The sequence below is a fragment of the Strigops habroptila genome, chromosome 1, assembly GCF_004027225.2.
Source record: "Strigops habroptila isolate Jane chromosome 1, bStrHab1.2.pri, whole genome shotgun sequence".
NCBI classification, from domain to species: domain Eukaryota; kingdom Metazoa; phylum Chordata; class Aves; order Psittaciformes; family Psittacidae; genus Strigops; species Strigops habroptila.
The window spans coordinates 13,847,027-13,869,136 of record NC_044277.2 but is presented as its reverse complement, the minus strand read 5'-3'; the positions used below and the strand labels follow the sequence as shown (position 1 = coordinate 13,869,136).

The following is a 22,110-nucleotide window of genomic DNA, read 5'->3' as shown; positions in this document are numbered from 1 at the left end:
GTGAAGCAGAAATCACTAATTAAAAAACTGGAGAATTCTTCAGAAAATTACTTTTTCTAGTCTCTCTTTAGAGAACAGTACCAGAACAACTTTTTTTTTTTTTCCCTTTTTTTTTTTTTTAATTAACTGACAAAACACCCTTATTACTCAGGAGCTTGGACTCTTTTGTGCATGGACATTTCACCATACACTTGACACACACACCAAATACTTCCCAAGCAGAGCAGAACTCCCCAGGAAGCCAGAGGAGCTGCTTCCACCCCAATCAGTCCTGAAGTGGGCCCACTAAGCCAAGATAAATTCCTGTCCTCTTGTTACCGAGTTCAGTCAGCCCTTCAGTGTTTTTAGATGTCATTTTGAGAAAAAGTTGGGGGTTTTTTTAAGAAAGCAAAAGCAACCAGAAGAATTAATGAGCTCTGCTGCAACAAAAAAGTATATTCTGCCAGTGTCTATATAGCACTTATCAACAGAAGGCAAGATAAAAAAGCTTCTCATTTCTTTTACCACTTCCTTTTCATAGTTTTCATGAACATTTTAAAGGACTGTTAATTTGCCTCTGGGTCAGATAAAAAAAACCTGCCATTGCTAACGCTAGATAAAAGTCTAACTGGAGCGGTTGCCATCCAAAAGCCTTTATTATTTGCTACTGCTGCTACCATATAATGAGACAAAGTGTGTCACCAATATGCACACCTTACTTAGGAATCAAAACTTCCTGAATAAATAATCTTCTCCCAATAAGTGACAGACCACATTTGGGTCTCATGCTTACAATGAACAGGGCTTTATGAGTGCAACATAGGAAGCCTTGATAAAAGTCAATACTCTTGTAAAAGATGATTTTCTAAATTTGTTAGGAAAGTTGCCTTCTGTAAAAGCCTATACTCAGCCAGCTACAGGACTGCAGAAGTACAGTAAGACTTTAACAGAACTCTACCCTGTAACTCCAAATTCCCTAACTCATTGTGTTTATCTAGAGATAACTCTGACATTAAAACCAAACAGACCAGATGTAAGAGCCAGAAGTAGCATTTTAATGAAAAAAGATAATTCCAGAAAACGCACACAACATAGATTAGATGTAGGTATTAAAGAAATAATATATATATAAAAAAGGTATATTAATAACCACCCTAGCTTTCTCCAATGAAGCTTTCTGCTCTGTAAAAGTGTCCGCTCAACTGACTGAGGTGCTTTTATATACCATGAATACTGTAAAATCAATTACTGACCAAGAAAGTGAGTATATCAATATACATAAATACACATTTAAAAAATATATAAAGCAAAAGAAAAAAGCTTAAAAAAAGCTAAAAAAAGTATTTTTACACTTCATGTAATTTCCTTAATTTATATTATATCCTGTATATTATCAGAGTGTCACTGGATTATGCACATCAGTTTAGAGAAGAATAATCTTGTCGTTTTCTGGACTTGCTCACACTTATAACAGGGTGGTTCCTTAGGGAACCTCCTGAGGGAGGCTAAGACTGTTTTTCCATTTTCCATTAAAATTCTGCCTCTGTCACCCTATAAAAGTTAGAATTCATACTCATCAGGAACTTCATGCTACACTTTCTGCTGTCTGCATCCCAAATATAGAAACAAACACTTTACTCCCCTATTTACAGTATCTGCATAAAAAGTCATTTTAGATCTATCTGTAGCCCATGCATTACTATTGCTTTGCAAGTCCATAGCTAAGGACAGAAAAAGGACAGACTTCATGAGAAAGGAGATTTTGTTTACTTCTTTGGACAGCAAAACCTTAAAGCAGACAGGGGTTTAAAGTGCTGTAACTGGTCTCCATGAAGACAAATTAGAAAGCTGAAAGCAGAGAAGATGGTCTAGAAGGCATCTTAAATTACATTCCATACATTGCATTGCTTTGTGTAACTTAATTCTTATTACTGTAGATATGAGGCATGCATGTGTTAATATTTTGAATATAGAGGATTGCAAACAAACCTTTCTAAAAACAACTGAGCCATGAGGACATTATAAAACAGGGGCTTTAAACTGAAAAAGGGTACATTTAGATTAGATACTAGGAAAAAATTCTTCACTATTAGGGTGGTGAGGCACTGGAACAGGCTGGCCAAGAAAGCTGTGGCTGCCCCATCCCTGGCAGTGTTCGAGGCCAGGCTGGACAGGGCTTGGAGCAACCTGGTCTAGTGGAAGGTGTCCCTGCCCATGGCAGGGGGGTTGGAACTGGATGAGCTTTAAGGTCCCTTCCAACCCAAACCATTCTATGACTCTATGAAATGGAGCTGCCCACAATGTTTTATTTACAATATTTTCCTCTATTCCTATTCATCTTTCCACTGTACAGATATGACTGCATGGATAATGTTTCATAATGACAGCTTAATTCAACTCTTCAAGGCACACAAGTTACAAACCTATCTTTATATTCACATTTTAGAGGATAAACCACATGATTTTTAAATTTAAGGCAGAGCAAACCAGAAAAGACAGGCCACCTCAGGGTGTAACATATGAATCCAGATGAAAAACACCACTAAGTTAATACAACACTTCAAAACCAAAGTTACTAACAAGGCCACAAAACACTCAGAATACCAGTCCACTTCATTAGCTTAATACTATTATGCCAAGCTTATTCCATCAAGCAAAACGTTTAGTTTTCTTTGGTGGTTTGTTTTTATATCTGAAGCATGCCTAGCTTTCTAAATAAAGCTATTGCAATCAGATGTAGGAAGACTTCACTACTTTGAGAGCACTACGCTTCCCCTCTTCCCCGCTATTTCCAGCAGGGACAGCCTTGGAAACAGTTTTCTATTCACCAATCCAACAAGCACAACTCAGTGGAATCAGGCTCCATTACATTAAATCACTGGTATATTTCATCCTGATTTTCCACTAGGATGAGCTTTTGCAAGCAAAGACAAGCTTGATCTGCCTGTGTTCCGTGTCAACTATGCACAGTCCCATTCTCAATTGGAAGCTCCACTGCATCATTTAGCTTCTTCACATCCAAGACTCTAAGATCTCCTCTGAGCTTAACATTCACTCGTAGCTTTCAATACAGGGCAGATTTTCACCTAGTGATGTTGACACATGGGCAGGGTTAGCCTGCCTTTGTATGCAACAAGCTGGGTAAATGCAGTATCAGCTAAGCTTTGTCTCAAAGCCCATCCAAAATTTGGTGGTCTTGTTACTGAATAGATGATTCAAAACAATAAGCATAAACCTGTTCCCCAAGGGTTCAAAAGAAATCAGCAACGTGTTTGGCCACAAAGCAGACTGCAAGTAGCAGTGATTTTGATCAATGCCAACCTGTACTGGATCTACTTCAGCGATTGAAGACAGAATGAAATGAGTTTAAAATTGTACTCATTTAAAACTAGGCATTTGAGATAAAAATCAGCATGGAGAAGTCATTCTAAGCCTTTATTGTCAAGGCTACTGCTCAAAACATTTCATGCTATTTTATTCTGAACTACCTCACAACTGTATGTGTATTAGTTGTTAGATTTACTGTACTGCTGACAGTAGGAAATACTTTTATTTGTTCAGTCATTGAATTAATTGTTACTGCCTTTGATGGACGTTTGGGGAGAAAAAAAGACGACACTCATTTGGTTTGCTCTATTACCTCCCAAAGTGTCAGAGTCAGTAAAAAGATCAATTTTCCACTCTGCAGAAATCACCACCAAAACTCTGGGTTTAGGCCTTCAAAGATCAAAAAAGGCTCTTAAAGCTTTTAAAGAATCTCTCCCAGTTTGTTTGTTGGTTTTTTTGGTTTGGGAGTTTTTCTTCAAACATTCTCTTATTTTTCATTCTAGCTAAAAATGTATCTAATATGACAAATTATTGTCCTGTGCTTAAAGCGTCTGGAGCACACGCATTCACCTGCAGTTGGTAGTCATGTCTCCTGCACACAAACAAGAAACAGCAGCTTATGAATGAGAACAGACACTTCATTTGTCTTTAGGAATTCACTTCTGAAGCATGTTTATTCACTGACATACCAAACAGGGAAGAACCAACCTTCTACTTTACCTAAAATTAGTTAACAGTTTATTCAACTCAGTCACCCACATCAAAACCCACATTCATAGAGCCTTTCTCTTCCTTTACCCACCCCAGGAAAAAATAAACACGCAAACAAAACACACTTAAGAAAAATACATCTATTCTCATCCTGGTTCTTACCCAAGTCATTTGGGAAAAAAAAAGTCTCCACGGTGCCTGAAAAAGGGATATTCCATTATTTTAATTATCTTCATCTAGAGAAAAATAATGCTATGTCCAAGATGTGTGTGGGATAAAATTCCATGGCAATACCTTCCTTCTGTAACACCCACATCCTCAGACTGTTACTTTTCCACCTTTGTATGTCTAACAGGATGATAAATGCTTTTTAAGCAGTAGCCAGGACTTTAATAAGCTCTTTAAGACTCAGCAAGATAAATAAGAACCCAGTCCTACCTACCTTGGATATTTCTGGCTCCACTTGTTGTCTCTTGGGTGTCTCTTTTGATTCAGGCCCTTTTGGAGTATTAGTGTTCTTAACAGAGGGTGATTCAACTCCTTCACCTTCAAGTTGCAGATTAATACCTTCTGTGGGGCCAGGGTGGTCAATACCATTTGGATTCAGATTGCAACGGATAGCTGAGGAAAAAATACAAGAGAAAGAAAACACTGCTTAGGAAAGAAGGACCCAATGTTTCAAACGTTTATTACAAAGTACTAAGAAGTACCACATGGTAACCAGAGCTATGGCTGATCACGGCAAAAGAACTGCCTATACCTGGACATAGACTCAGGGTGAGATATTTGAGAAAGAAAATGAGACGATACAGCACTGTGTAAGTGCAGGCTACTGTGTTGAACTGTGCTCTGCTGGATTCACTACAGCATCCAAGACCCTCAACTTACAGCTTTTACTAGGATAGAATGTATCCCATGTATTCATCATTCAGCCATACCTGTTTTCTTTTCTAGACAAGCAAGTTGAAGTTTTTCTATTACATTTTCAATTGCTACAACATTCTAGGTCCTAAACAATGTGGGATAAGTAAGCTGTGCACAGCAAGTTGGTCTCTGCTTAATGACTTACCCAGCTGATTATCTCTCCTTCAGCACTTTGTACCTCTGCAAATTGCCACCCACACCATCCTAACAAGCAAGAGGGATGTACTCTCGAAGAGTACATAAGGAATTGTAGACTAATGACAGCAGAATAAGGAAAGCAGATGGAGGGGAAAAAAATAAAACAAATGCAAACCATACCAGAGAAATGCACATTTAGAACTATGGCAGTAACTTAATCATTTTCTGACTGAAATGTCACCGTTCCAGCACTCACATAGAGAGTAGCCTTAACAACCTTCTTGGCACATGTGGCCATTTTAAAAGGTGTAGATCCTGAGGCAACTTCCCCTCCATGTGACTGAGTTCTGCATTCACGGTCCTGCGTAACTGCGCTGCTTTTAGTGCTACCCATAATTAATGGTCCCAACTTCCCCTCTTTGCCAGAGAACTTTGCTCAGATACAGCGGTGCAATGTTTGACAGACCTGAATAGAACCCAAAACACAATGTAAAGCTAAAATAAAAGCTGCCCTTTTACTCTTGCTTGGCTTAGAAGCAAAGGGTGGGGAGCAGGGGAAGGAATCAGAATGGCCAGTTTCTACAAGCCTACGAATAAGTCCTTGAAAGCCTCTCACGGGAAACAGGCTCAAGCTGCCAGAGAAGGCAAAGGGTCCTTCAGCTACAGCACCTTTTGAGAATCCACTTATTTTAAATCCCAGAGTCTTAATTGAAAACTATGAGCCTAAATTACAGCAATTCCTTGGTGCAGAATTAAAGCAGAGGCCAAGAGGTTGGCCTTTTCTCCTTGGGATTATTAAAAACATCCAAATGTTTATAAAAGATAAGTGATCTGTCCAAGCACTACATTACCTACATCTGCAAGCCAGGGATGGAAACATCTATCTTGAAGGTAAAGGACCATTATGAAGGATAATTTATTGACAACAGTGAGTGATGGAAAGCAGTAAAGAACTGCAACATGTTTTATTACAAATTGCAGCTATTTTGTGTAGTAGAAAAATATATCACTGCCCCACAGAAAACTAGTAAATGAAACTAAAAACAGGAAGGGCACTAAATTTGAGTCTCACTGTGAGTAGTAGAAGGGGATTAGTCCTGGGGGTCTTTTACGAGAGCAACAGAGACAGAGGTCCCTCTCCAAATAACCAATTCTTTATGAGACATCATGAGAGGAAGAGGAGGAAGAATCACTAAACTACATCATGTCCAGAGCTAAGCCCTACAGAGACCTCCTTCTTGGAGAAGGAAACATAGGAGGTGAAGGATACAGAGCTTCTGGAGGTGACGGCAGGGTTTCTACTGGCTACCACAGGAGAAAGATTTCCAGCTAAAAATCCCTTCTTTCTCAAAAGGAGTCCTCCATCTGCTTAGGCCTTGCATAGAGAATTGTGGGTTTGCTTTAAAAGCACTGGAAAGCCTCTGAGAAGTTTTCTGGGAACTCCTGGGTTTCCCCTTCAGGTACCAATTTCTCAAAAACAAGAGCATTATTTATTTTAATGGGAGGAGAAGCACTTCAGGAAAAGGGGTGTGCAGCAGTCTGTTTGGCGGCTGGTTTTATCCATCATCTTTCTGTCTCATTTTAGTGCAGCAAGCATCTGCAATTTCTTCCCGATACCTAGAGAGCTGCTACAGAGCCTTGTTTCCCAAAGCAACTCTAAGGAGCTTTTCCCCTAAGTCTAGCTGCAGCTTTTCTTGCAAGTCTCTTTCTTCCCTGGTTCATAGCTGGCGGCTGTGCAAAACCAAATCCCATCATTCTGGCATTGCCTCTCACTGGAGAAGAAACAAAAAATAGATAATTGTCTTCAAGTCACTGCTTTCCTCCTGTTGGTTTTCCCAGCCACACCACTGAGTCAATCCAAAATACTTAAATAAATACTTAATAATGTTATCAGAGTCACTTCCTAGCTTAATTTCTAGGTGCACTCCATACCTACCCCTGTACTTGGCACTGGTGAGGCTGCCCTTCGAATCCTGTGTTCAGTTCTGGGCCCCTCACTACAAGAGAGTCATTGAGGTGCTGGAGCGGGTCCAGAGAAGAGCAATGGAGATGGTGAAGGGTCTGGAGCAGAAATGTGATGAGGAACTGCTGAGGGAACTGGAGGTGTTTAGTCTGGAGAATCAGAGGCTCAGGGGAAACCTTTTTGCTCTCTACAACTGCCTGAAAGGAGGTTGTAGTGAGGGGGGGATCAGTCTCTCCTCCCAAGTAACAAGTGACAAGACAAGAGGAAATGGCCTCAAGTTGTAACAGAGGAGGTTTAGATTGGATATTAGGAAAAATTTCTTCCTAGAAAGGGTTGTCAAGCTTTGGAACAGGCTGCCCAGGGAAGTGGTGGAATCACCATCCCTGGAGGTATTTAAAAGACGTGTAGATGTGGCACTGGAGAACATGGTTTAGTGGTGAACTGAGCAGTGCAAGGTTAATGGTTGGACTCAAGGGTCTTCTCCAATCATTTAGATTCTGTGATTCTCTAGGCATCACCTGCATGGGTTAAAAAAGAAATAAATCACATCACAAGATGCTGCTTCACTCTTAGCCCACTGTTCTTTCAAGAGTAATGAATGTTAGTGCTGTTTCAGCAATGCTTTATATTGGGCTCCTTCAGGATACAAAAGAGAAATTGGAGAGGCTGCTAGTGATTACATATCTGCCCATTACCTTGTTATTGAAAAGAGGTCACTGATTAAAAGAAACACAGGCTGCCTCAGGAAAGACTTTTCCAAAGTTGCTGATCTTGAGGGGGGGGGGGGATGACAACACAACTGTTTTTTGTTTCCTAGGGGTAGAAGGCGAAGGAAAGCGTTCATCTCTCTCCTTCACACCCAACACAGTCTTGGCTTATCATACACCTGGCCTGAATCTGTTCCTTAGGGACTACACACCTAGAACAAGAGCATCAGCATGGAGAGAAGGCAGACTGAAGGGCAGGAATGGAAAAAACAGAGGTGGGAATAAGCATCTCGGTCGCTTGGCAAAGCCAATCTCTCTGTCCTTAGCCATCTTCAGGTAGCCAGCTCTAGTGTTTTCCTCTAATGCTGCCTCCACCTCTCAGCTACACAGAGGGTAAGAAGCAAAGAATATGTCTGTTATTTCCTGTTACTGCACAAGAATACATATATCTATCTCTGTGCCAGACAGAGGTGAAGCTCTTGCCTCCTTCCAATGTCAATGCAAACCATCATTGCTCCCTTTCAAGATTTGTTAAAAGAGGTCAACATTTGGTCAAAAATAACAAATTCTCTTCTAAATCAGCAGTTTATACAATTTTAAAGAGATAAAGCCAGCTCTAAACTCAGGATTGACTATGGGAAACTGAAGGGGCTGGGGTCTGCCACCAACCAGGGTTAATGTCCTGTAGGACCGAGTCTAAGCAGCTCTTACAAAAGAATCACAAATCACCAACTTTACCGCAACCCAACTGCTGTGACCCTCTTAGCTAATTTCTCTTAAATCTCTTTCAGGAGTTAATGGCATTTGTTTGCAAAAGATTCTACCTAGCTACAAAATAGTCTGTTGCTAAAATACTTGTCCAGGTTCTTACTCTTCATTGCCCTGTCATCAGCTAATGCTAGCTCACCCCACCCTCTGCATTCAGACCATTTCCCCACACCACTGCTTTGACAATATCCCCACTGTCTCAGCACCTCTTCACTCAACCAAATTAAATCCACCTCATCATTCCCAGACTTTAAAAATCCATCAAGACACCAAATCCTACCTCCAAATCAGCTGACAGTATCAGTCTAATACCACCAGATATCAGCAGCATCATTATATTTTGAAACAGAACCTCTTCCAATATTCTTCCATACAATTTCAATATTCACATATCATCCATATGTCTCAGTAATACAACTCTTCATTCAGTTTCAGAGCTCTTACGTTATTCTTGCCCTGCTGAAAACCCCACCTAACAGCTGATTAATGCCATGTCTTTCTTCATGCTCCCTAACAATTGTCACTTAACTTGGATTGAAAGCTATCTGTGGTAGGAACATGTTTTCTTTTGGGGAGGGAGGGTGGCTGTTCTGTACAGCTCCAGCTGCACAGCAACAAGCACATGACAAATGGTGCTGGTACACAGTAACACAGATCACAGATTACATTTACAAAACAAACTCTTATTTAAAAGAAAGATACTTAAGTGCTTTTGTACCCCTAGCTCCGTGGCAAAGCTGAATCTAGAGGAAAATATCCACTTTTCCACAACTTTAAAGAAAAGACTGCTGAGATCTGCCAAGTTGGGAGAAAAAGTAGAGCACCTAAAATGGAAAAATGACAACGTCTGTCCTAAAAAACTAGGGAAGGAACAAAATTAATGCAATACACCATGTATGTTTTCCACTTCTAGAACACAAACCCAAATCCTTTCCATGTATACAGAGGAGAATTCGTTGCCCTGCAGAAGCTGATAGATGTGAGCTGAGCTCTGTGCCCATGCAGATCCCTTCCAGCATGTGTGTGCAGTCTGAAAGGAGCTTGCAGGGTACCGAGGATGCTGCCTCCCTCCCGATGGCAAGCAGCCAACAGACAGCTTGTCTGAGCACGCTTATGGTACACAGAAGTCACCAAGAGCCACAGTAAGTGACTGACACCTGGGGGCAAGCCTTGCCTTTTACTAGAGGGTACTCTCTGGATCCTGTCTTGAGAAAAGCCTGAAGGCACTTTTCAAAACACGGCCTTGATATATCCAGTTTTGGATGGGCAGATGGAAAGTCTTTGTCTCTCCATCTGTAGGCTCAAGGCTTAGCAGATCATATCTGTGATCAATCGCTACCTCTGTGCGCTCTACTGCCTATCATGTCAAACATTTCATAACCTCTCGTTTCAGGGGGAATGCTGCTGGCTGTTTAAAATGTTAAGCAGATCAATTAAGGCTATATTAAAGCATATTTGGCAAGTACTTGAGTTTCATGCAATAACAATTGCTCTATTCTAAAAAGTGATCGAGTAAAAATAGCATCTTCTTACTCATGTGCCCTGTTCTGTGTGCATCACAGTCATATGCTAGCTTTTGCTATTTGGAGACAAAAAGCAGGCATGGGAGACACCCATCCAACCTCTAACAACACTTCGAACACTTTCATCTGTCAAATACTGGCAAACACACAAGTTCCATCTTATGTATTCATGCCACAGCCTCAGCTGCACAATGCTGAGGTTAGTCCATACAATCCACCTGTTACTCCCACCATAAAATGCCATGCTGTTGAAAAAGACAGACAGTAGTCCATACAGCTGGAACATTAACAAACTCTGGTTGGACCTTATAGAAAGGATCCAAGTATCTTTTCAGCCCTCTCACATCTTCATGAAGGTCATGAAGATTTAACAGGTATTTCCAAGAAAGGAGATCCTACCAGACCTTTGGACAGCACCTCTCATTGGGCCTGTTCCTTCCATCTCTGGCCAGTTCTTTGTCAGAAGGAAATCAAACCTCCAACCACATCAAATTTTGCAGTCAGTGCTTTCAGTCAGACTTCTATACACTTCCAGATGCTGCATTTCAATACCAAGTAGTCAAGCGATATTCCTGGGGCTTTTTGCTTGCCATCATTCACAACCTGCTTTAATGTCTCCTCATCAGAGAGGAGGCATTCACATTGAGAACACCAAGATCTCAGTCCGGATTGAGATGGCTGCTCACATTGACCAAACAACCAAGAAGAATCCACACAGCAAAGCCCTTCCCGCATTTCTAGCTTGTACTTCATTAGTAACTCTGAATATCCTTTGAAAACACAGGATTATTTCAAAGATTATGTCTGACCTGAGCAGTTAGATCCACTTCAACACTAAAAACCAAGATTAAAAACAGCTAGTAAAGATTACCTTCATTTGTACCATAAAATTTAGGATTATTTGGACTATTTTACCTGGCAGGTTTCCCCAGAGTAATCAGTTTCTGTAACCCCTATGGATGGTCCATCTGCCTCACCAATCAACTTCTAGTTTTGAGAAACTGCCTTTGCCTATAAGACTGTATGGAAAAGTAAATCCTATCTCCAGCTAAGGTAGATCAGCATAGTACCCCAACCTATCTCTTTTGGACCTCTTCTCAAATCTGCCTATCTAATGGCCATCAAATCAGCAGCATTTACACAGAGCAAAGAAGTCACCAAATCAGTCAGGACCTTTTCTACTTCAGTACAGATAACGCGAACCTATCAGAAACCTCCTCTAAGGCTGAAGTCCCACTTAGCTGAAGTGATATTGATGTCTAGCTATCTGCTTCTCTTGGTCAGCATCAAAAATCAGCATGAAGTGATTACAAATAGGCTGTGCCAAAAGCCAGGCCAGCACGTAGCTCTGGGGTGCTTTGTGAACTGCTGCTATGGATAAGCTGTACCAAGAGGTTTGAGTTCAAAGCTTGGACAGACACAGACGGCAAGACTTGGCACACTGCTGTACCTTCAGGACCCTCCAGAGGGTAACTTGTCTTTCTGTCCTCTCTTTATCACAACCATTAATCACCTACTGGATTAATCAATTTAACAAACCATAAACTTCTTACAATATATGAATTTCATAACCCAGAGTTTGTTCAAGCAGTGGGACGTGCCCTCCAGCCGGGAGGTATCTTGAAGGGCAAGAGAAGAGACAGCTCTGCAGCAAGGAAGTGGACATTGAACCAGGGCAAGATGGGCAGGGAGGGCAGAGCAAAGGGGAGACAGGTGTAGGAAGAAGATAGAGGCAGAAGGGGATAGTGTTCAGAGGAGGGGGGCTCATTTTAGTTTGTAACTATAAATTATGGGGGGTTGCCTTTTTTACCCCTTTAGAATTAACATCAGCAAGACAATAATTGCACTCCTGCTGCAGCTATCCCTGAGCATTCCTAGCTGGGCAACTGGGTAGTCATCCCATGGTACCAAGCCAATTACTACCACAAGCCATTCGCTCTCTCCAGAAACAATGAAAAAGTATCCAAAATGAAAGGCAAAGACAAACAGAAAGAGGAAGAAAGTGAGACAAGCTATTGCATTCCACGTACATCTCTTAAACACACTTCAGCTGTTAGAGGTAGCCGGTGGTAGAGAGTCTTGTACACCACCAGAAATATATATCAAGAAATCAGAATGAGTAACTTAGTGGTTTCATCTGGAATCAAACTAAACTCATAATTTGAGGGCCATGCAAATCTTAAGTGTATAGAGAGAAGAAAGACTCCTTAGTTTACAGAACAGAAACACTAAGCCCAGAAAAAGAAATCCTCTTCTTATGTGGGTTAAGTTTGCCTTTTAAGACCTTCATCCCACCAGGGCACATACATAAGTACTTCAGTTTATTCAGCTAAGAAATTCACTTGCTCATTTTCAACAATTTTCCTACTGGAAACTACTTACTTTATGTATGGCAATATCCACTGCCATCTCTTATCTCACAGACCTTAGTAAATGCTGTAAACATAAAAGACAGTTTCTGTTACACCTGCTCTTCAGGAGACAGACTGCACATTATCACTATGCTAGATAGACCCCGGAGCCTCAGCAATGCAAGTTCTGCCTTTGTAACAGCAACAGGGTTTCATGATGAAAAGCAGGCACAATGACTGGACAGCCAAATTATTTCTGAAGCATTTTCTCATTCCATTTTAATAAAGGTGCAGTTGGTACAAGCAGCTCTTGAATTTACACAAGCAAGAGAGGCTCATTGAAAAATGGACCAATTCAGTGAGAAAGGCAAGACTACCACAAATCCTGTACAAGCAGAGATGAAGAGAATACAGGCAAAGAATGGGACTAGTGAGTTATGCTATTAGCTCAGAGCAAAATGGATCTTAATGAACCAAGTGATAAAGGTCAGTAGGTAACATGTATCACATATATACAAGACCATAATTTGAGCAATGGATTACATTACAAAATACTTGGTAATTTGTTTTGCAAACTGATTTCATTCTCTGTTAGTAAGAAGCCTCATGTGAGTATCTACACAGCTTCTACTGCAAAGCAAAGCAACTCCTCTGGATTTCAAGTTTGATTACAAGTCTGAATATCCCAGACAGGTGCTACAAGAGATACAAAGTATGAAAACAAAATACTCAATGGATATATAGAGAGGAAGAAACCTAAACCAGTGCTCTCTCCAAAGGAAAAGTATCCACTATACATGCAATTGTCAGTCACCAACTGACTTATGCAAACTCCAGACTAGGTACCAGTATCACCCTCTGAGGGTTTCACAGTGAATATGGAGATGAGGTAGGTAGAAAAGACAAAGAACACATCTGGGTAAGAAACAAGGCTTCATTAGCTCCACTGTTCCTGGAAGGAGCCTGCCTTGCAATCACTGCTTAGGAGATTAGCTAGTCATGCTCCACTGCAAATTGTATTTCTAAGAATGCCTCAAGTCCTAATAGCAAACTGTTCAATTCTATAATCAGCCAGCATTCCACCAGAAACCTTCTAAACACTAGTGAGCCTATCCAGCACACAAAGAACGGCTCAGACACATGCAGGTTAGGTCTTTATTATGGCATCAGAGGTGTTCCGTCCCAGACATGCATCACAGATCTCTCTGCCTTTGCCCTACTCATGAAAGCTGGTGTCTGCTGAACACGTGGCACAGAAATGGCTGCAATTCAGCTGCGGATCCAGGCTTGATTTCTTGCCCCATGAATGATGCACAAAGCCATCAAAATGCAAAGGAAGATATTCATTCTCACTAGCATAACTCATTTGCAATCTGGCAGTTGACTTCTGCGTTCAGTCCTGGCTTTCTCTCAAGTGCCTAAGAGTTACCTCCTTTATCATTGTTTGAGGCTACCCCTTCCCTTGCACATTTAACTGAAGAGCCTGGAAATGCCTTCTTTCCTTCCCCCAGTAAAATTCTTCACCTCCTACTGCTTACTCATACCACTGTATCCTACTCACTCTAGTACCCCAGCTGATTTTGTGTAGCGAGAAACCATTAGCTGAGAGCATGCAGAGCAAAATCCAGGAGAAAGCTTCTATTTACACACATTACAATTATTCTTTCTTTATGTTTCTGAAAAGGCATTATTAAAAGTCTCTTTCTTGCTTTTACTAGGTTATTTGCAGAGAAGCAAATCAACTCAACTAAAATCCCCAGGGGGGTGGGAAGAAGAAGAAAAGTGGGGGGGAGAAAGACACAAAAACAGCGCAAAGGAGAGCAAATGAGCGGGGGAATGGAGAAGTAATCATCTGAATGTTGAGCTGAAGAGCATGAGCTACCAAGGTTCCACGTTATGTAGCGACAGATAGGACTGCACTACAGACAAGCTACAATCCACACCAAATGTCTTCCTCACACCCTTTTCCTGCTCAGTCCCATACTCCCTGCAAGCATATTTGATCTTGTCATTGAATGCAGAGTTCACTTCAGCCTGAGTTCAGTCCCCCTGCCCACCTGCTTGCTTCATCCAAGAGCAGCACACACTAGGGTGAATTCTTGCTGTTCCAAGTAACAAACCTGCTCTTTAATGCCAAGTTTAGCTCATGCAGCTACTGACAGCAACTCCCTCATCATTTTCTTTGTAATCCTTATGCTGCAGGACACTTCTGGAGAGAGAAGGGGAGGGAACATACAACCTACCCAAGGCAGAAGTCACTAAGGGTGAGATCTGTATATCTAATGTGTTCAGGCTCTCCTGTGAAGGTCTCCAACCATTTCTCACCCCATTCATGCACATCAATATGCAGTTTCCAACCCCACCTGCTGTGGGGAACTGATATTTTCTACAGCTGCAGCCTAATGTGGGGCACATCTTTCTGCCCCAGTCCCATTGACCTGACATAGCAGACAGTTCCTCTTACAGAAAAGTATCAGTTCTTATATACTGGGAAAGAGAGAGCTACACATCTTATAATCACATCCCTGACTGTTAATGTTTTTATAGCTCAGTGCCCAATTCTCCATCTCCTCTATATGTTTCTGGGTTGTCCTGGCCAAATTCTCCTCTCAGTGACTTGATGTAAATCAGGCTCTTGTGTTGAGTGCAGTTGTTCTGGATGCACACAAGATGAGCTAGACTGTCATAAAAGTGATCAGGGTGGGTCAGACTAGAAGTCTAGCCCTTTTTGCCACTGCTGAAGGAAACAGTGTGAGAGCAGGGTGTACAGGCTAGGAATGACCCAAGTTGAAAGCTGCACCTGGGGAACTGTGTGTTATATGAAAAACTATTTCCTTTTTTTTATTTTAAGCACACAGCCCTACAGCTTCATTGTTCTGCCTTGTGACCTCAGCCCCTTGTCACCCCAAACCATTCATTCACTGTCTAAGGTAATCTCTTCCCCAAACTAACGAATCAGAATCTTTGTAACCTGCCCTCAGAGAACGTACCACCTCTCTGACCAGCCACCTGCCCTCTTCTGTATTCTTTTCAGTCCTGTCCCTTTTTGGGGGTGTGGCAAGCAAAACTGCAGGGAGCATTCAAAATACAGGAGCAATATGCAATGATACCGGAACAGAGAACTTTCTTGCCTGTTCTGAGCTCATCCTCATTGTTCCTGAAAACCTATTTGCTATTTTGACAACCACAAACCAGACAGTTCCAAAAGACTTCAAAACTGCCCCTTTTTCTAGCCCTTTTCTCCACCTTTGCCTTTGGTACCTTCCGTAACTACTCCATCCACGTTCTCTGCATGCTTTGAGCAAATAATTGCTGAGTTGTTCAACTCTTAATCTGCAAAGGTAAATACTTGTATCCATTCAAAGGTAACAGCTTTCATGAGGAATAACCCACAATAGGATTGCTCAGTCCTAACCTCTGAGTATCTCTTACGCAGAGAAAGAGGAGTCCTTGCCTCAGAGATTATACAGCTTGGACAAAAGGGAGACACCAGAGATGGGACAGGGCACCAGAGGGTGAAGCTATCTCAGCCAGGGCAGCAGAGAAAGTTGGCACCAGAACCAGACACAGTATCTTTAACAAACCCAGAAGAGCATTGAAAAGTAGCTCTACTACAGCTCTACTACCTCTGCAAACTGCCTGAATACAGTGCTTTACTCTGAGCTGCTCACTGCTGCTCTCCCACCGCAACCCTCGTGACACAGCAATACTGGGAAGCTCTAAGCAGTGGTTCAAGGCAGAGAAGCACACAGTGCCACCAAGCTGTACGCACATTGCAGAGGGGTGGGAGGGTAGTGTTATGTCAAGAAGGGAAGACATCATCTAAAGTTGTGCTGTTGCTGAGCAAGAAAGAAGGGTATAGATGTTACAGCCCAACAAGAAGGCTGCCACATGAATGTGGATGGGAGAAGGCCTATGCTGATGCATTTTTGCAGTGAACGGTCACTAAATAATATACAGAACTGGTACCAAGACCAAAGGCTGGAGTTCAGGTCTTAATCCTGTCCTGTGTGCACTTCTAGCACCGGTCTTATCCATCTCCTCTGCTATGACCCAAGGTCACGTTTTCAAGTCGAGAGGTAGATGCGTATCTCAGCCCTGCTTCCAACTGGCAGCTCTTGCCAAGCCACGTCTGAGCCCCTCAAGCTAAGAAGTAGTTGCAAACTACTGAAGAAAACGAGCACTGCTGGAAGCAGACACTATTTTTGAATGACAGGGCTTGGTACTTCTTTGCTCTGCAGGCAACTAAGTGTGCTGAAAACCCATCTGTTAGATCCCATTCTCTGGAAACTTGGATGTGGAGACATCTAGTCTGAACCTGGAGTGGGTGTAGGAATAGTACAAAATTGAATAACCAATTACCTGTCAAAAGACTTGTGCTTTTGGGCACACCCTGGAACAGCATGATAGGTACCGTACAGTGAAACCTGCTTCACAGCTGTCCTGTGGATGGTCCTGAACTCACTTTAACATTCCTGACAGAGTTGGCACAGCACGTCTCACCGTATCTCAGGTCTCCAAGAAAACACATGGCAGCATTCAGTATCTGCTGGGGTGGGCTAGGCACTGAAGGCTTTCCACCCAAGTATTCTATGTTGGCAAAATTCAGAGGATCACGTTGATAGAAGTTGGTTACAAACTGCAAATAACTCCAGTGTTGCAGTTAACAGTCAAGTTAAGCAGTTAACCTTGACACCACTACTTCCTTTGAGTGTCTAGTCCCCTTGAGGATTACCAAGGGGTAAGGCCAGAGCCATTGTCATTTTCCGTCAGCAAGGCTCCACTTCTTAGTAAAACAGAATCACAGAATCAGCTGGGTTGGAAAAGGCCTTTAAGATCAACAAGTCTGACCTTTATCCCATATTTACCTGTAGGTAGACCCAGGGTCTCAATAGCATGAGCCCACTACAGAAGAGCCATAGGATGGTAGATGTTTACATAACCTTTCAAGAGGAGACCAGCAACAAACCTATGCATGTACTTCCCAAAGCCAACACACAGCAGGAAAGGTGTTAGACCAAGCTTCATTAAACACTTAGTATGAAAGAACTCCATGATATAATTAGCACTTTTTTGCTCAGGAATCTCAAAGACACCACAGGTCAGAGCTGCAGGGGATCCAGCAGAACTGTGTGGGATTACCTGCACGCATACATTATCTAGTGGGTGCCATCAGTCTCTCACTTTCCTGTGCAATAAACACTGCAGGGGAAGAAATCACCATTTCTCTCTTCCCCTTTACCTCTGCTGCACAAGAGCAAAAGGAAAAAAAAAAGAGAATTTGAGAACAGTGTTGCAGAGATCAAAAGCCTTTTTCTATTGGCTCTGACCTAGTTCTTTCATTCTTACTAGAGGGAAAAAAACACCGCTTAAAGGAACATTGTCAAAACTGTTAGGTCTAAAAATAGACTTACCTTGGCAGTGCTCCCATCTAGATAGGCTCATATTAAGGAGTGCAAACTCACTTTCCCCATGCACACACCAATCCTTTCATCATCAATCAAGAACACTGGTACTACACAGCCCAAAGGACCTTTCAGTCCACATAAGCTCTTTCGGGACACTCAGGTATGTAATATATATAATTAGCAAAGAACTGTAGTATCCTCCAAATTCCTATTCCATATTTGCAAATCCATCGCTGTCAGCTATCCAAGTAAAAAAAATTTTGGATCATTTTCCTTAAGTAAGTTGCTGGACATTTGCTGCCATAAGCAAACTCCAGCACTCCATGCTAAGACAGCATTAAGATAATCAGATTTGAGGAAGATTTCAACTGTTTGTTAGATAAAATGAAACCAGAATTTCTCAGAAATTCTCCACAAACTTGGAAGTAACAAAATATTTCCACTTGAGCCACACAGAGCATTTCTGGGAGGAGAAACAAAGAGTCTCTGGGTTCGTGGCTGAGGCTGACAGAGGGGCAGTTTCCACAGAACAACACCCATGCCAGAGCTGGAGGGGCAGCGGACATTGGCTCCAGCCAGGAACTCCCATGCTCCAGGATCCGTGCTCCCTTTGTGCCCCAGGGACCTCTCCACTCCCTGCCAGTTGCATCCCAGAGCCAGCCACAAGAAGCCAGTTGGCCCATCTGCCCAAAAGCTTTGCTACACACTATGGAAAGGTCTGATAACCCAGGAAACCCATCCTAGCCAAGCTCCCAGCTGAGACTAGAAGGCCAGACAATCACGGCTTAAACCACGTTTTCAGGGCTTTCCTTATTTCCAAGCTTCCAGAGCTGATGTACAGCAGGTTATGCCCTCGAGATTCCAAGCAGCAAACTATGAAAACATTTTTCCAATAAAACTCAGCACATCAAAGAGGAAAAGGAAGAAAAAAAAACCCAGTGTGTGTTTCCTGAGTCCAGGACATTTGGAGTTCAGCAAATCGGTGTTTTTCTACAGACCCATCAATACAAAAGATGAGACGGCAGCTCTTTGCTTTTGACAAAGGACCCACACAGTGCAGTGATCAGAGCCATGAGACGCAAGCAACCTCTCAGCTTTCCAAACAGAAGCTGTAATGCCACATGTTACCTGCCAAAAATCACAGTTCACGAAAAGAACACAGCTCACACCCAGGGCTCCAGAAGATGCATTGAGATAAAAGCATGCTTTTAAGCACAGGCACATAAAGAAGCATAGTTCCAACAGAAAATGAGGGATATGAAAAGGTCTTAAATGTGCAGGCACTACTTTCACACAAAGTAGTCACAGCCACATGGCTACTTGTATTGAAGAAGTAAGTAGTCATCTTGCTGTGCTAGTGCAAGTAAAATAGATATATGCAAAGGCAAGAAAGTAGAGGGAGAAAAACCCAAAATGGGAGGAAAGCAGAACATACAGACAAGAAAGCCTGTTCTGAGAGATCATAGCAGGGATGCATCCTAGGGGAAGGAAATGGGAAGAACGAGTTAAAGAAAAAAATCCCATCTCAGGAAAAGGGAACAGCACTGCTTCCCAAAGCTTTAGCAGAGCTTTCCTTCATTAATATTTACAAAGCTTTTAGAGATTCTCAGATGGAAGGCACTGCACATATGACAGGAGTTATTACAGACCTGAAAAGATCTAGCAAACAGAATGAGGAGGACTTCAAGTGAATAAAGGAGGATGACATTAAAGAGCACACTGAAATAGGGGTTGCTACCGGCATATGAACCATCTGGTGCATGGCAGTCCATTTCATTTACTTACTTACCCACTACTGGGCACGCATGCCCAGTTCACATTGCTAAGTTTTTGCCACTGAAGAAGCAATGCTTTTATTCAGGATCACAACCTTCCTTCTTTATAGCATTACAGTCCTCAAAACTGCTGTTCAGTAAAGCAGCCTATGCATAAGAAATCTGTTGGGTGCATGGAGAAGCTTTGGGTGGACAACTTTGGATGCACACAGACACCTTTTGAGACATAGTGGTTTTGTTTACCTTTATTTGAGTTCGCCCAGGAAGCTGGTTTTCAATGACATTTAGCAGCCCACTGCCTTCAGTAAGCCCAAGTTTTTGCTGGACTATCATTTGTGCTGCTCACTTGGGTACTCAGCAAAAGACAGCTTCAGCATGACTTTCAGCAATAAAGCAAGTGGTCTCTAATGGAACTGTAGATCTCAGTATATCTGAGAAATAAAGCTTAAGGCAGTCTCAACACAAGCACCCCAAAAAAAACCCCGGATATACCCCAAATTAAGCATAGGAGAAGGGTCAGACAGCTGGTTTTCACAGTGTGGGCTTCTGAAACTTTCCCAAGGGCACAGAAGAAAGCAAGACGGGACACAAACCACAGGATTCTCAATGCCTCGCTCTGAAGTGCTAGAAAACTGAGTGAATTTTGGACTCAGCGGGTGGCAGGAAAGTGGATTTGCCTTATCCCTAGCCAAATCTCTCCTCCAACTTCCCCGAAGCCCCACGGAAAGGGAACACGCAGCGAACATCAGACTGCTGCAGGAGCCCAGCACCCATGGAAGACCTCACCGAAGCGCCCACCTTTCCAGCTCCCGGCAGGCACCACCTCAAGTACCGGGCCCTTCCCCAGGAGCCGGGCATCTCACGAACACCTCGCGGCTCCCCAGGAGCTGAGCACCGCGGCCCCCGGGCTTCTGCATCTCCTGCGGGGAAGGAGGGGCCGAGCACCCCCGGTGCAACCAGGGCGGGGAGGGAGAGAAGGCGGCCGGGGCTCCGTGGGTACCGCGGCCTCAGGCCACTCCGGCGCTGGGCAGCACCGGCGGGAGAGCGGGAAGCGCCCGGCGGGCTGAGCGGGGCCGCTCCGGAGGAGGCGGCGCAGGTCCGGCAGAGGCGGCTCCGCCGGGCTCGCCGGGAAGTTGCCGGACCGCAGCCTCCGGCTGCCGCAGGCTGCGCGGGCAGCCCCCACCCCGGCCCGGCCCGGCCCCACGGCACCTGGCCCAGGGGCAGCCGCGGCGGCAGCGGCGGCCGGGCCGAGGGGCGCGGGAGGCGGCTGGACGCCCCACGGTGCAGCAGGCGGCAGAGCAGCCCCGCCACCGCCTCAGGCCCCGCCGGCGGGCACAGCCCCCCGCCCCACTTCTCCCGCCGAGCCGAGACAAGCCGGGCCGGGCCGGGCTGGGCCGGCCCCACCGCGGCGCAGGTGAGTGCCCGGGGGAGGAGACAGAGGAGGGACGGCGGGGACGCGGAGCCCTTACCTTCCACCGCCATCCTCCCGGCCTCGCATAGTGCGCCGGCCGCCGACCCGGCCCCGGCGGCGCTGCCCCGGCTGCCCCCCCGCCCGCGCGGGCTGCGCTCATCTGCAGCCGCGACGGTCAACCTGCAGCGCTCCCGCTGACAGGCGGGCGGGGCCGTGTGCCCGCCCGCGGCACCCTGGGAGATGTAGTCCCGGCCGCATCAGCCCGGCCGGGCCCGCCGTCCCCGGGGCTGCCGGGCGGAGGCACCCGCTGCTCTCCCGCCGCCCTCTGAGGTGGTCTCGGCGGCACCGGGTGGCTCCCGGTCACCTGCCGAGCAGGGGAGAGCCGGACGGGGGAGGCAGCGGCGGGGCGGTGGGAGGCGGGCAGGGTGGTGACCACCATGAGGTGAGGGAAGAAGGGGCTGAGTGGGCACCTTGCCCACAGAATCATAGCATCAACTAGGTTGGAAAAGACCTTTAAGATCATCAAGTCCAAACATTACCCCAGGACTGCCAACTCCACCACTAAACCATGTCACTGAGGGCCTCATCTACATGGTGTTTGAACACTTGAAGGGATGGTGATTCCACCACTACCCTGGGCAGCCTGTTCCAATGCCTGAACATTGGAACTCACCAAAGCTATGCCATTAGTAAAATCAAGAGGACAACAGCAGAGGGACTGAGTGCACAAGGGCAAACACAGATAGGGAGTAAAAACATTTTCACGTATTCTTTTTGCAGCTATTGTGGTTAATAAGTGTTATTCATTACAGGTTATTTCTGCAAAACAAACCTCTGAGTTCAAACTAGAGTGCAAGAACATACGATGTTCAAATTAGTAACTTCTTCATAAACCCCAGGAACTTTGACATTCTTGGAATATCTAAACTAATTCAAATAAAAATGGGTCTTCATTTATTTTATGAAGGAAAACCAGAGCCTATACAGAACAGCCTTAAAGCCCAGCTCTTTCCCAAAGCTTTCTAGTACCAGCTTTGCCCTGAAGACCTCACTTGTCCTTTGCTCTCATATGCATTTGAACTGTTAGCCTTTGTGCTGTATATGAGTCAAGATACAAGCTTCCCT

At 44.0% G+C, this 22,110-nt stretch overlaps 1 protein-coding gene across 2 annotated transcripts in view; it reads right to left on the bottom strand.

Moving 5' to 3' along the window:
- Positions 1-21,343, bottom strand: part of SAMD12 (sterile alpha motif domain containing 12) — a 172,642-nt gene extending 151,299 nt beyond the window's left edge. For both annotated transcript variants that reach the window (XM_030493885.1, XM_030493894.1), the window contains exons 1-2: positions 21,044-21,343; positions 4,460-4,638 (exon numbers count right to left, since the gene is read on the bottom strand). In XM_030493885.1, the coding sequence (XP_030349745.1) occupies positions 4,460-4,638; positions 21,044-21,056 (192 nt within the window). In that variant the 5' untranslated portion in view covers positions 21,057-21,343. The remainder of the gene's footprint in view (positions 1-4,459; positions 4,639-21,043) is intronic.
- Between the last annotated feature and the right edge of the window lie 767 nt (positions 21,344-22,110).